The sequence below is a fragment of the Poecile atricapillus genome, chromosome 1 (assembly GCF_030490865.1).
Source record: "Poecile atricapillus isolate bPoeAtr1 chromosome 1, bPoeAtr1.hap1, whole genome shotgun sequence".
Taxonomy (NCBI): Eukaryota; Metazoa; Chordata; class Aves; order Passeriformes; family Paridae; genus Poecile; species Poecile atricapillus.
The window spans coordinates 8,057,314-8,071,238 of record NC_081249.1 but is presented as its reverse complement, the minus strand read 5'-3'; the positions used below and the strand labels follow the sequence as shown (position 1 = coordinate 8,071,238).

The following is a 13,925-nucleotide window of genomic DNA, read 5'->3' as shown; positions in this document are numbered from 1 at the left end:
TGCCAGCACTGGCCAGGGTTTCACTCCCCTGCCCACACTCACTGTCACCACGCTCATGCCCTGCTGGCACGCTGCCATCTCTCCTCTCCCAAGGTAACTCTCCCCTGGGCTTGTCCTGCAAGGTTACACCTGCATCCAGCCTCTCCTGTGACAATCTCTCCCAAAACACCCAGCACAGGGGCAGCCGAGCCAGGCTCGTGGCCCCTCCTGCCACAGCGATGCCCCTTTAAAGAAGCACATCCCGGAGCAGAAATCGGCTGTGTTACACCAAGGGACAGCGCTGGGATCAGGTGTTCCCTGCCTTGCCCCTATTTTTAGAGCACAGGCGCCTGGGGCAGGCACACACACTCGCATGAGGCTGTCTGTATTCCAGCAGTGGGCAGGAGCCAGCGTGGAGAAGGCCCAGCTGTACCCAGGGAAGGCAGGGAGAGCTGACTAAGCAGAGATGCTCGGGATTCCTTGAAGATGAGCTGGCCAAAAGAGGAAGCCGTGTCAATCTTTTGTTTGCCCGAGGGGCTCAGGGAGAAATGAGGTGCCTGCCACACACCCCGGGAAGTGGCACGAAGCTGATTTATACCCAGCTCAAACCATCCAAGCATTGCACAGCTGATCAGATAAAGGTGTCCGTAACAACTGCTTTCAGCGTTCTCCCTTAAGATTTTCTGGCCCTCTTCTTTCTGGGAAAATCAGGGGGTGAAAGCAGATGGCACTGGAGAGTAGAGGTGTCTGTGTTTCAGTTCCTTGCAAAGCTGGAGACTGTTTGAAAAGGAAATCCAGTATGCACATAAAACCTGTGCAGGGGAGACCGTCATCCTCCTTACCCCAAGTCTGGAAAAAGGAGGTGGGTAGATGTGTTAGGACTAAAAATTCCCTGTACTGTGCAGAAATGAGACTTCAGCGTCCAGCAGCAGGCAGCTTTTGGACCCTTCTCTCACCTCCTGGCTCAGCTACAAAACCACCTTACCCACAGGAACAGCCCCACTGTGAAGCCACACAGCACAAATGTTTGGCAAAACACTCATGGGCAACACACCAGGAGAGGCAGCTGCTCTCAGTCTTCCCCTCCAGGGCACCTTCAGAAATGAGGCACTGCTCTCCCTTACCTTCAGCCTTCAAGACAATGGAGAAACTTCTTCCCATATGCTTTTCCCACTGACCAGGTGCTCTGCTCAAGACCCTTTGGGTGGGGTCCTGGCCCCCATCAGAGGAGTAGTGCAGTTTAAATACCTTAGTGGCAATTGGCTATCATAAGACATACTGCTGTTAGTAACAGCCCCAAATTAAAACTCAGGAGTTTGAGTTCACAGCAAGAATTTCCTTTCACAAAGGGAAGGCAGAGAGGGTCTGCCCAAGCCCAGGGAGCCCAGCTTCTTAGATACAAGTTCTAGAGCTGGGCAAAAGTGACATTCTGGTCACTGTCCCTTTAAATCCTCCTAAAATGTGCTCATAGCTTTAATGCTCCCCATTAAAACTAAAGCATTTCCCCTGGCAGTATTTTCCTCCACTCTGCAGGCTCCATTGAAAAGAGAATTCAGCCAATTGAAATTAGAAGGATGTCAAGGGAGGGAAAATGATTGAACCTATTCACAATTCTTTAAGTAAAAGATGGTGCAGAAGGTATTGTGAACACCACTTTTAAACCCTTGTCCCACCAAAAGCACCCACCTGATGTCTTCTTGCAACATGGAATTTAGAAAGCCAATACAGATTGTACCCCAGATTTCATCAGCTGCTTGCCTGCCCCACTTTGGAACCCACACCCTCCTTTCATAAACACTAATGAGATGAAGCTCATGTCACAACCGGGCACAGAGTTAATGGGATTCACTTTAGCCTCTTCATTTCTCAACAGTTTTATTGCCTTTAAGAAAATTTTTGTAAAATATAAATACAAAGGCAGAAGATTTACTTACAAAGTTAAAACACAGATCTCAAACATAAACACACAATTCAGAAAATTTAGTTTATGTACAGTTTCAAGCAACTTCAACATATGTTAGTTTTTCAATATTTTACAAGGTACAGAAAAAATAGTTCAAAGTCTTCTTTAAATAAAGAGCATAAAATGTTTAAACATATATAAACAATCCGGTTTGATGTGTGAAAACTAAATTTCACAGCTTTTAAATTAGGATATAAAAGTTCTTACAATTAGTTGATGCGTATGGATATGGTTTAATTTATATTACAAACTATTGAATTATATTCAATAGTGCTTACCTGGCCAAAGCAGGTAATTCTGTAAACAAAAAAAAATGAAAATAGTATCACCAAGTGCCTTACCGAATTCTATCTCCCAAACAAGCCACACGACTTTGATCACATCACCTAGAAAAAGTATGTTCTGTGTAATCAGTGCTTTGTATGAAACAAAGTCAATGTGTGTGGGTGTGTTCTTTAAAAAAAAAATGTGTTCCGAGTAATAACAAACTTATCCCAAAGCCTGTGTGCATTTAAAGAAACATTATATAACAATTTTTGTAAAAACCGATTGAAGTTAAAAAAAAATTCTTCCAAAATCCATCCAACTGGAATTCATATCTCTTATATAAAGGAAAGATATTTTCATATTTAATAGTGTCCTTTCTTTACAGAAACAATTTAATTTGAACACATATACATAAAGAAGTAGCTGTATAGAGCACTGTACATTAAATGGCCTGATGGTTCACCAGACGATGTCGAAGGGAGGGTCCTCGTGCGGATGCAACCAGTGAAGCTCGGAGCCGAGCAGAGTCTTGAGCTCGCTTGTGAACTCTACCAAGTCCAAGAGCTCTTTGCTCTCTGGGTTAAAAGCTTCAAGGTCCGTAGCACAAGAGAACAACTGGCTGAGGGAAGTCTGTTTGTAAAACTCTGCCTCCGTGATGGTGACGACTTCCAGGTTGGGGAAGTTGCAGCGGAAGATGCGAGATGACATTTTTAGCCTCTTCACCACGTCCGAGAGCAGAAGCCAGTTCCGTGGTCTGTGGAAGCCAAGGAGAAAGAGGCTCCAATAACTGACATTAAGTCAAGGGATTCCTTACTCTGCCCCACATAGCTGTGTGGCAAACCCTCCCCCAGCCCACGCCCACAAACAATCCCTCTGAAATCCAGGCTGTCGCCCAGGGGTCGAATATAACAGATGAGCAGGTGTGTATTTATTTATTCAGAGTACTGCTGCCTGCAGCTCTGGGAAGGAAGGATCCAGGCATGCAGGGGGCACTGGGACCTACGAAACCTGGGCTCCTCAGTGTTCACGTGGGCCAGCAGCCATCCCAGCTCAGACACCTAAAGGTTAGCCCACCTGAACCCAACTTTTGTTTCACAAATAAGGAGATAGCTTGCATTTACAAGCACAAAATTCAGCACCCCTGACTTCCAGAAATGCCAATATAGAATAGAAGTCAACGGTAAGTTGATTTTTTTGTCAGATAAAGAATGCAGTTTTAAAATTCAATCTTTGTACTTGTCCACTTCAGGGAATTAAGTTAGATCCATCACCCATGTAACAAAGACATACTAAAACCCACACTCCTGCAGGATCAATATTTAAAACTAGCTGTCATCAAAATTGGTGCAAATGGTAAACAACAGTCGCTTACAAATCTAATTTATATCTTGAATATAAAGGATAATACAACTTTCCAGGTACTGGCTTATTATTAAGTATCATAGGATCTTCTCTTAAGATTCTTATTTGTTTGTTCCAATTCAGAGCTTTAAACCAGTTTTGCTACAAAGTCTAAAAAGCAGTAATGGTGTCATTTTGTCATCCACGAAGGTGTGTCCACTCAGCAGCAGAACAGAAAAGCTCATGAAATATAATTAACACCTTACAAACGTGATACCCAAATTTAAGTTCTAGAAACACTTCTATTCTGGGAAATTATAAACAAGATGCCAGTCTGGGATGAGGGGAGGAAATTTGTGTTCAAACATCACTTGGGAATATGGCAATAAAAACTCAGCCCTGACAAACCAGCCTTTTCACTTCTCACCTCCTATTAGTTTATTTCCAAAAAAAACCTAGCAGTTAGAATATTGGTCTCTCATTTATGTTACATAAATACACTTTTCCCAGCTGACACAAACTGCCATCAACCCAAGCAGCTCATCCCAGCTGTTTTTACCCCAAAAGCTGTATTTGTTCTTACCCCTGAGAGAGACACACTTGAATGTTGTAACACGGTAAGGGAGGCTCATCCAAAAATTCAAATTCAAACACATCGCTGAAGCCATCTTCATCTTCATCACCCGGGCCAGGAGGATTTGCCAAGACATCAAATCCAGATTCATCTTTTGGATCTAAATAAAATTGAATAAAGGTGCTAAGTCAGCAATGAAAAGACTGTTACAGGTCTTGCTTTTTTCCCCCCAGTGACGTGATCTGTAAACAAAATCAGTTTGCTTCCTTCCTAGCTTGCTCCACCACAACAACAAAACAGCCCCCACCCCCACGTGCCCCGTGTTTTTAAAGTCTCTTCATACAAAGAAATGAAGGGCAACATTTGCTCACCACAAACAGAGCTGCCATAGAAATCCCAGTACAAACCAGGGTCATCAACACTTCGACCTTGCAGGTCAGTTAAATACTCTGGAGAGGGAAAAACAACAACAAAAACATACTGATGAGAACAAAAAGCTGGCAATTTAGGAGACAGCACGTCACAGAGCCTCAACACGTGTCCTCCACGCCATCAAAAAACCCCACACCATATTCCTGGCACTCATGCCACAAACAACAGCATATATACACCATTCCCTCACATCAAATAAGGACCCACCACATCAAATAATCACCCAAGGTCTAACAGGGACAGACCCAACCTTAAGCTTCAGGTACTGAGAGCAGCATCTTATTTTTGTGAAGGTAGGGAGTATCACATTTTTTGGCCTTCACAATTATTCTGGACACCAACTTGAGGGTAAAACTGCGGCCCCAAATAAACTGATGGAAAAGGTTTTTCCATACAGGTATGTTCAGAAGATGTAGTTCCTTTCTACAGATATAATTTGGGAGATTTACAAGCTGAATTGATGAAAAGATACTAGGATTCAGGATGCTAGGAAGTCAAAGATATAGACTTTACTGAATCCTGAAACACCTATGTGCCTTCTATACTGCACCATTTAAACAGGTAAACAGGTGAGTTCTGACACTCATGGACTATGAACACTGCAAACATGCTCAGAAGTTATTAGGGAATGCAAGTGTCTTCATACAAAACTAAGAGGAAAAAGATCCCTAAAGCCGTGTTACAACATGGATATGTTTAAAGGCAAGAGCCTTCAATGTATTTTTACAGTATTTCAGATATAAAACAAGGCAGAACTGGCAAAACCAAAAATAGTTTAAGACGAAAAGCAAGACCATGGGAAAACACAAGTATGTTTAACAAACATCTATTTGAATTGGCAAGTTTCTTATTTTCACTTCAAGCAGAAAACTGAAGGCACCGAAACAGCCCACTGACCTCCTACCCACCTATCAAATCTGACAGTGGAATAATCCTTATGACTTATTAAGAGTTTCAATTAAGAGCCCCCAAGCGTGGCTGTGCTTCCCACCTGCAGCCTCTGGGTTTTTGCAGGCAAAGAGGGAGCTACTGCAGCCCAGCCCAGCCCAACCCATGGCCCCTTGGCATGAAGTCACCCCGCCAGGCAGGAGGGACTTTGGGGGACAGGGAACATCTGCCAGGACCAGAAAGCCCCATGCAGTGTGGGCACAGACCTGTGAGGAAGGTCTCCATGAGCTCACTGTGGGTCATTTTCACGATGGTCCTCCCAGAGTAGGTTGCAAGTGTTGGATCAGCACCATAGGACAGCAACAGGCGGACAATTTCCAAGTGGTCGTTCTCGACCGCGTCGTGGATTGGTCTGGTGTGAAATAAAAGGAAAACCACGGTGTTACATTTTGACTCGACAGTATTATGCAAATGTTTTTGACAAGAAACTTCTGACTGTAGATCAAAGTTATTTATAGAAAGTAACACTATTAATATAGCTGCCAGTCATCTTATTGTCAGCTTTACTTGCACATCATCCCCCTCCCCTCTTGTCTTCAGCCAGACTTCTCAGGGCACATATTTCTGCTACGTCTATTCCTCACTGCACACATTTTCGAGGGACAGTAAAATAATTACACCACTGTAACACAAAGCAGGAGTTTGTGTGAAGCCTCACAAACATCATTTTGCTGCAAGTCACTCTACCGTTCCAAATCTCTGCCAATTTAACAGCGTGTTGTGGAGCAAGGCTCGTTCAGCCTGCCTCTGGGCAAGCACAGAAATCAGTTACCCGAAGCTCCTAAATTATGTACACAGAAATAAGTTATGAAAATTTGCTAGGAATTAAACTTCTGTGCAGAACATCCTCTTTAAACAGTACTTGTGAATATATTTGCAGCACAATTCAGCCCTTCTAATCAGAGAATAGAAAAACATATTATTTTAAGTGTAGTCCACCCGGAAATTAACGCATTTCATGCGGCATGAGCAATCTATACAAGCTCAGACATAGATTTTGTGAGCCTTCAGAAGGATTATTCATTAATACACAGGCCTGCAATTCCAGGTTTAGAATTCCTTATCGCTAATTATAAATCGCATTAACTTTTGCCTTTAAAATTGATTATACGTAACGAGGAGTTGTCTGGAAGTAGAACATATTATCCTTCAGACTAATGAAGATGTGTTAAAATCCCATCTTTTCCTTAGACAGGGAACTAAAAGCAGAGTCCAAGGCATGGACAGTGATTATGGCAGCCCAACTCAGCACAATCCTCCTTTGGGCTGCAAACACTGCTGCCCCCAACAAGGTTTTCAAGCTCTCAGGGAGCTCGTATGAAAACACAAGGAAGGACTTCAACCAGGATCACACACTGCCTTCCTGGAAAGCTTTCACAGTGGTGTTACCAGGGGAAGTCACCTGGAAGCACAGCCAAGGGAACCTCTCTGCTGCATCTCCCAACCTGCCAAGCTATGCTCAGCTGACAACCAGGGCTTCAATTCTCTCCTGCCAAGAGGTCACAGCCCACCACTCCTGCCTCACAGGGCAATGTCCCCTCCATGCCACCACTGCTTTGGCATGACCTGGCATCCACGAAAACTCAGGACAGAGGAGGGGAGGGTCGAATCAGTCAGAAGAGGATGGCACACCACAGTTTTCCCATCTATCACACAGCACTGCTGGGAGGAGGGGGAGGAGGGTGACTGGTAAGTCTCAAAAGATGTTCCAGATGTATTTACTCCAAGTACTTTCCAGTAGGCCTTGATTTAGGGTGACTAACATCTGCTACACGTGAAGGGTTCTTGCTTGCACCCATCTTTCTGGAAAGCTGCACATTGTATCAGTTTTGGTATGTGCACATTATACTGACTGGAGGAGGTGCACTTGGGGACTTGGTGGCTTGTTCCCTACGGAAAGAGGGCTTATCCCATTCTGCCTGCCTCTCATACAGCCCATGCACCAACAGAGTGAAGAAGCAGGTGGTCCTCGAGCTGCTGAGCACAGTCCTCAGTCCAGCTTGTGCCAGTCCTCAGACCCTTGGCTGCAGAGAGCAAAACATGTGGTCGCCTTCAAAGCCCAAGATACCACTCTTTGAAAAGCCACCTTCACATTTTAAGACTGGAGAGGTCCATGAAGATCTCACTGGCAAAGGGTCAGGATATCCCCTCTCAGTTTCTGAGGTAATGTCTCTAAAATAACACTGAAACTGATGCCTTTGAGACAGACAGAGTTGGAGGAACCAGCACTCCTGGGATTCCCCTGCAAGTCCCACCCTCCCACCTCCACCTACTGACTCAGTGCTTCCCCACAGGGAAGCATCACATCCAGGATCTGGTCAGTGCCACATCACAGTGTCACATCCCAGGTGACATCAAGCAGGAGGCAACAAATAACAGAGGCTGCAGAAGTACCAGGTGTTTCTTGCTGTCAGCAAGCATCTGAGGCCTGAGCTGCTGGGTCATGGCACTCTGAGCATCTACAGCAGGAAAGGTCAGTCTTGCTGCAAACCCTCCTGTCCCCCACTGGGCATGAAGCATCCCTGGCTGAAAGTCTGGCAACAGGCACCAGGAACAGATCAGACTGTTGCCAAGCACTGGGAATGCTCTTTATCCCCCACTCCCTCACTTTACTGGAGTCTTTAATTTTGAATTCTTTTTAAATTTTTTTCAGAATTACGATTTTCTGGTTTTGGGAGAGGTTGAGGAGTGTTGTGGGATTACTGGTTTGTGGGTTTTCTTGTGTGTGTTTGGGGTTTTTTTTAAGAGGACTTACCTAAGTGGCTTTTGAAGCAGTAATGAATTCAAGATGATCCCTTAACTTATTAAAAACAGCATCTAAATCACCGCCCAGTGTTTCAATTGATTTAACGACACTCAGACGAGTTTATTAAAGGGTGCCTGGGCATTCCCCAGGAAGGAAAAATTGCAGCACATGGGCTGTAAGGCTGTGATGGAACCTCCTCCTGCCTTTTTACAGGTCACCAAGCCCAACGTGGTGCTGCAGAGAGAGGCAGCGGGGCAGGCAGAACCAGATTCGTCATCTGAGAGTACACAGGGAGGCTGCCTGGGCATGAGAGGGGAATTTATAGAGGCATGGGGAAGGAAAGGCGTAGTAAAGCAGTGCGGAAGAAGGAAGAACAATAAATAGAAGGAAGGAAAGAAAACACTGGTGGGGATGGGGTGGAGGAGGGGGGGGAGGGAAGGAGATTCCCCATAGATAAGTTAAGGGAGAAAAGGCCAAAACAGAGCGCTGACAGACTCTTTTACTGGCTAGAACAGCTTCTTGGCAAGCTCATGAGCGGAACCATGCAAAGGCACAGCTATTTGTTTGCTTCTCCCAGCAGGGCCAGCAGAGGAGGGAGTATTCTTCAGTCTTGGCAGAGCTTAACCATCCTCTTTGTAGGATGCAAAAGCAACTACTGGAATAGGCAACTTTTTCAGATGTGAAAATAAAAGAAGATCCCTGGGAGTCCTCTCCTGGGCTGCTTTGCCATACAATCTCTTCCACCCTGAGCATCGTGGAAATAAACACTCTCTCTATCCCTAATGGTACAGTTAACATTGCACAGCTCGTTTCTAAAACAAACCCTTCAAAAGGCCCCAGAAGGATCTGGGGACATTCGAGAGCTGCAATATCCTACAAAAGACACACATCTCAACCCTCTCTTGTGTACTGCCGAAATCTTCCTACTATTTTTACTGCCACTAGAGTTAGGAAAACATTTCACTGGGGGTTTATCATTCCACCACCAAAATTATAAACTATTTAGAGCAGTCAGGGTTTGCTCTCAGCCTTTCAGGCACCACCAGAATTCTCCTCACTGCAGTGAGAGGTCTCTAACGCGCCGAGCAGTGCCATGGTTTGGCCTTTGGTTTTTATTTCCATCCTCTCCGTTACGCAAGGCTGCCCCACGGAAGAGGCAAGGCAGGAGTTGCAGGAGGGCAGCTACGCAGGCTGACTCTCCTTTAACGCAATTAGCTGCTGGAAGGTATGGCTCTGCCAAGCCCAGCTGAAAGGACACAGGAAGAGAGCCATCTTGGCATGGTCCTCGCAGGGATAAAAAATAAAAAAGGCTGAGCTCATCAGCTGCCAGCGGGAAGGATACAGCAGAACTGGCTGCAGAGAATGAATCTAGAGAGCGAACTCTGAAGCAACGTGGAGCCCTCGCTAACAGGCAGGGGACGTCTGCATTTTTGGCATGTGGCTTCGCTTCTATAATGGCACGGATTCAGCCGCAGAGGTAAGAGGAGAACAGCAAGATAAGGCCAAATACAGGCGGCAAACAGCCTTGCTAATGTCAGCTCCAACACCCCTAGTCGAGCTACTGCACTTAGTGGGGTCCTGTCAGGGAAGGGAAGCTCTCACCTCTTAAGCACGGTCTATTATTATTTATAGGTAAGACGATTAAGAGCCCTTAGTGACTGCAGCACCTCGGAGACAGGTCTTAAAGATCTCCGGGTTCTACAATAATCTTTGATTAGGCACTAATTGAGCAGCAGAGTGCTTGTGTATTCAGGGTCTGCAGGCACTGCATGTGGTCTATCAGCATAGAGTTTAAGGGGAAAAACATCCAAGACCTACCACATTTAGCCCGGCCAGATGTGCTGTGAATAGGGCAGAGAGGAACATCCTGTGCCGAGCCGGGGTGAAGGGAAGGACTGCACCACTCCTACACCCCCAAACACTGTCTCCTCCTTGCCCCTACACCAGCCCGGCGATTTTGTTTGTTTCTGGCTTCACCGGGATTTCTGATACCATGATGAACCAGAGGCTGAACGCCTGCCTCATCCCAAAACACACAGAGCAAAGCCAGCACGCTGCTCAGAGCACCCGCAGCACTTCAGGCAGGACCGAGAGAGAGCCACAAACCCCACAGAACTTTCCCACATCCTTCACATTCACACGGACATCCAGGACAGACCAAAGCCCTATCCTCACAACTCTTCAGGGTGTCCTCCACAAAGCTGACGGCAGAGGCAGCAAGGCACAGAGCCCAGCGCTGCAGGTGAGCCCCGAGCTGCCTCCCCAGCACAGCTGTGCTCACAGCTGCACCGCAGCCACATCACTCCTCTACACCAACAGGCTGAACAGAACCACACACACCCACTGCCTGCAGCCTTCACAGCTTCCACAGCACGACCAAAAGTACCTTCCCACAGGTGATGGCAGAGGGGAAAATAAAAAGCATATTCATAGTCATTAAAAAAGCAGGGGAGAAGGACAAGTCTTTGATGATGTGCTTTTTGGGTTTTGTTTTGGTTTTTTTTTTTTCTTGTTCTTGTTAAGACTACTGTATTTCTAAGGGTCGAACATGTTCTGGAATTTAATTTTGAAAGCCACACAGCTGAGGAAGACTGACACATCTTTCCTTGTAAAATTTAAAGGAGAAAAACTTTCAAGAGAGAAACGGGATTTACCTTATGAATGTCCTGACTTACTCTATAGAGACAGAGAAGTTCGATCCTGCCAAAAGGCAGTGCATGACACAGATCCAAAGTTCCTTACAGAAGCTTCTGCTCTCTGTCCTGCCCAACTCAGACCATCTTTCCTCTGTATAATAGTTGTGTTTTGGATTCTTGCTGTCTGTTGGGCAGCTTTCCAAATGAAAAGTAAGTCTGCCCTCAGAAAAGAGAGGCAACAGCACGCTGAGTTCTGACATTACCATCTATGATCAGATCATCATTATGTTCACTTCTAAAATCCATTTTCCCAAAAACAACTTTTCAGGGTACACTGGCCAAGTTTCTTTCTTGAAAATCAGCTCCATCTGTGACTAGAAATCAAAGGTGGACTCTGAACTGGCGGGTGATTAAGATTGCTCAGACACTTCCCAGGGATAATTTTCTATATAGGTTATTCCAGCGAGTGAGACAAAAATAATTTAGGATTCTTTTGCAGTAACTCACCGCTGTTGCACAGGTCACATTTTAAAGCTGAAGGCAGCAGAAAATGCGAGGCTGTTTGTGTCAGCCTGGTGAGCTCAGAACCCTTACAAAGACTTGGGCGACAGAGCAGGAATCTGACAATCCAGTCGGGGTTTTAATGTTTCTCCAAAAAGCTTTCCTTTGGGCTCTGATGGGCTGGTGATGGGCCGGGAACAATGGACCATCATGGATTTTTAATGGACCATCCCAACCAGACCTCTTTTTGTTTTCCTGACTCCTCCCTTCCCAAGTTAATAAATAAAGAGCTTAAAAACAAAAGAAGCAGGCTCTTAGTTACGCTAATTTTACCTCCCTGGCTATTTGGATGGTGATAGGGAAGGAGATAAACCATTTAAGATAACAAGCTGCAGGAGATTCGAAGAATACAAAGCGACCTGTCCCCAAAATGCACAGACTGAATAACGCTCTGCATATGCTTAGGACGAGTTACCCCAAGGTCAGCCTCACAGAGGTGGTCAAAGAGGTGCTTTTGGAGATACACAAGAAGGTTTAAAAAAAGGTCCGGAGCAGCATTTTTTTTTATCCACAAAGCTAAAAAGAAAAGCTCGTTATCTATTCTGCCAGCACAGGAACTAAGCACCCCCACCATTCTGTGAAGGAAACGAAAAAAAGGCTAATTCGGGATTAAAAAAATAAAAAAAAAAAAAAAAAGAAAAAGTAAATCCGAAATATCAAATGAGCAGATAGTTTAACAGTTCAGCAAACAACATTTTTATACAGCATATACAGGACTCGCACACCCGACCGCCACAAAAGGCTGAAGTGCTCTCAAAAGTAACCCTGCTAACAAGGCAAACTCCGCTCTTCTGGCACAACTCAAAGGACCTGGAGGGCACATGAGCAGGGCTGCAGCTCAAGTATCACTCCTTCCTGCCCTGCAGCTGGCAATTCCACTGACGAACAAAAACCAACCAAAGCACAACTTATTAAAATTCCCAGAAGAAAAAAGGAATTACGCTGAACTCGAGTCACAACAGAAGCGTGTCCCCGGCGCTTTATTAACCGGAGAGCAGGGGAGGTCACGCAGCGCTGCGCGCCCCTGCCCGAGGGCCAGCAGTGAGGCAGCGCTACCTGCTCGGAGTGTTTGGGGTGGGGAGGCAGGACAAGGGGAGGCTAAAGGAGAGGCACAGAGGGGAGGGAAGCGGTGCAGAGCCGGGGGTGCTGCTAACCTGGTTCCATCCTGCGCGCTGCAGTTGACATCCGCGCCGTACTCGAGGAGATGCCGCACGATGCTCAGCCAGCCCCTGGCGCAGGCCTCGTGCAGGGCACAGTAACCCGCGTTGTCACGATGATTCACATCACACGCCTTGCTTTCCAAACAATACAGAACCACTTCCTGGAAACAGAAAGGAAAACAGATGAACATCGAGTTATTTCTTGCTGTGTAAATGCGCAGATTTCTCTGCTTGAAGGAAAAGCGGGCTAAAGACAAAATCCCCGTGATATGTTAAGTTACCCTCTATGAGATGGGTCAGTCAGAAGGAAAATAGAAAGGGGAGCTGTTGACAGTCCTGTCTGTTCAGGAGACACAGCAGAGACCACGACTTCCCTAAGCAGACTCATTTGGTCAAAGAGACACTGAGAGCTCCATGCTCTGCAGGACCCTGCAACCCCCAATATCAGGAATTGTCACAGAAGGAGAACATAAAAATTTCACAGACAAAACTCACAACGTTCCACTTCTGAGAACTTCTACATTTAAAGCTAGTGGGAAGGTTGTTACTCTTACATCTGCATCTTTTTAACAGAAAATTCTGCAAGTGCAACAGCAGCGCAGCCAACATCAGTTTGATTTTAAAAAGAAAAAGTGCATGACCCGAAACAAAACACATTTAAGACACACAAAGGATGGTTTGCTATCAGCAAACAAAACCCAGCCTGGCTCTATCGAGATCAGGGAAATCCCATTTTCACCCACCCCAGTTTTCTGTATGCAGAAGTAAAGCCAGGCGCCAGGTTCCAATAACGAGCCCGGCACTGCAGGAAGCCATGTGAATTTAACACAATTCATCTTGCAGTCAAATACACCACACTCCAGAGCCTGGGCCAGGCTCAGCTCTGAGCTGCCGTGCAGCCTTGGAACAATGACTGCTCCATCACTCAACCGAAAATTTAGGATGGTGCAACTCTTCCTCGACTTGTGTCGGATGCAAAAGTAGGCAAAACAAAACAAAACACATTTCTAAGAGATGCTCAGTGCACAAAATAGCCCCCAGTTCCCAGATTCGCGGTAAACCATTAATTTTGCATTTGAGTGACATCCTTGCAAAGCCAGATACGGCACGGAGGGGGCGAGTGCTTGTTTTGCCAAAAGAAGAGAATAAAATGACGTCGGGCACAGTGCATTTATTCCTCCCGTTTCAAAATAAACCGGAAAGCCCGCAATAATCTGTGCTCTGGGTACACCTGACTCGAGAGCCGGTATCCAGGATACAGCATGAAGCTGCTCTTTTAGCAGGCCCTCATCAACCAGGCTAGAGTTGAGAGCTAATG

General features: G+C 45.8%; 1 protein-coding gene across 7 annotated transcripts in view; it reads right to left on the bottom strand.

Annotated features, from left to right (window-relative positions):
* Positions 1–1,828: 1,828 nt before the first annotated feature.
* Positions 1,829–13,925, bottom strand: part of BCOR (BCL6 corepressor) — an 81,986-nt gene continuing 69,889 nt past the window's right edge. For all 7 annotated transcript variants that reach the window (XM_058831376.1, XM_058831387.1, XM_058831368.1 and 4 more), the window contains 5 exons: positions 12,602–12,768; positions 5,711–5,856; positions 4,496–4,573; positions 4,134–4,284; positions 1,829–2,963 (listed from right to left, as the gene is read on the bottom strand). In XM_058831376.1, the coding sequence (XP_058687359.1) occupies positions 2,669–2,963; positions 4,134–4,284; positions 4,496–4,573; positions 5,711–5,856; positions 12,602–12,768 (837 nt within the window). In that variant the 3' untranslated portion in view covers positions 1,829–2,668. The remainder of the gene's footprint in view (positions 2,964–4,133; positions 4,285–4,495; positions 4,574–5,710; positions 5,857–12,601; positions 12,769–13,925) is intronic.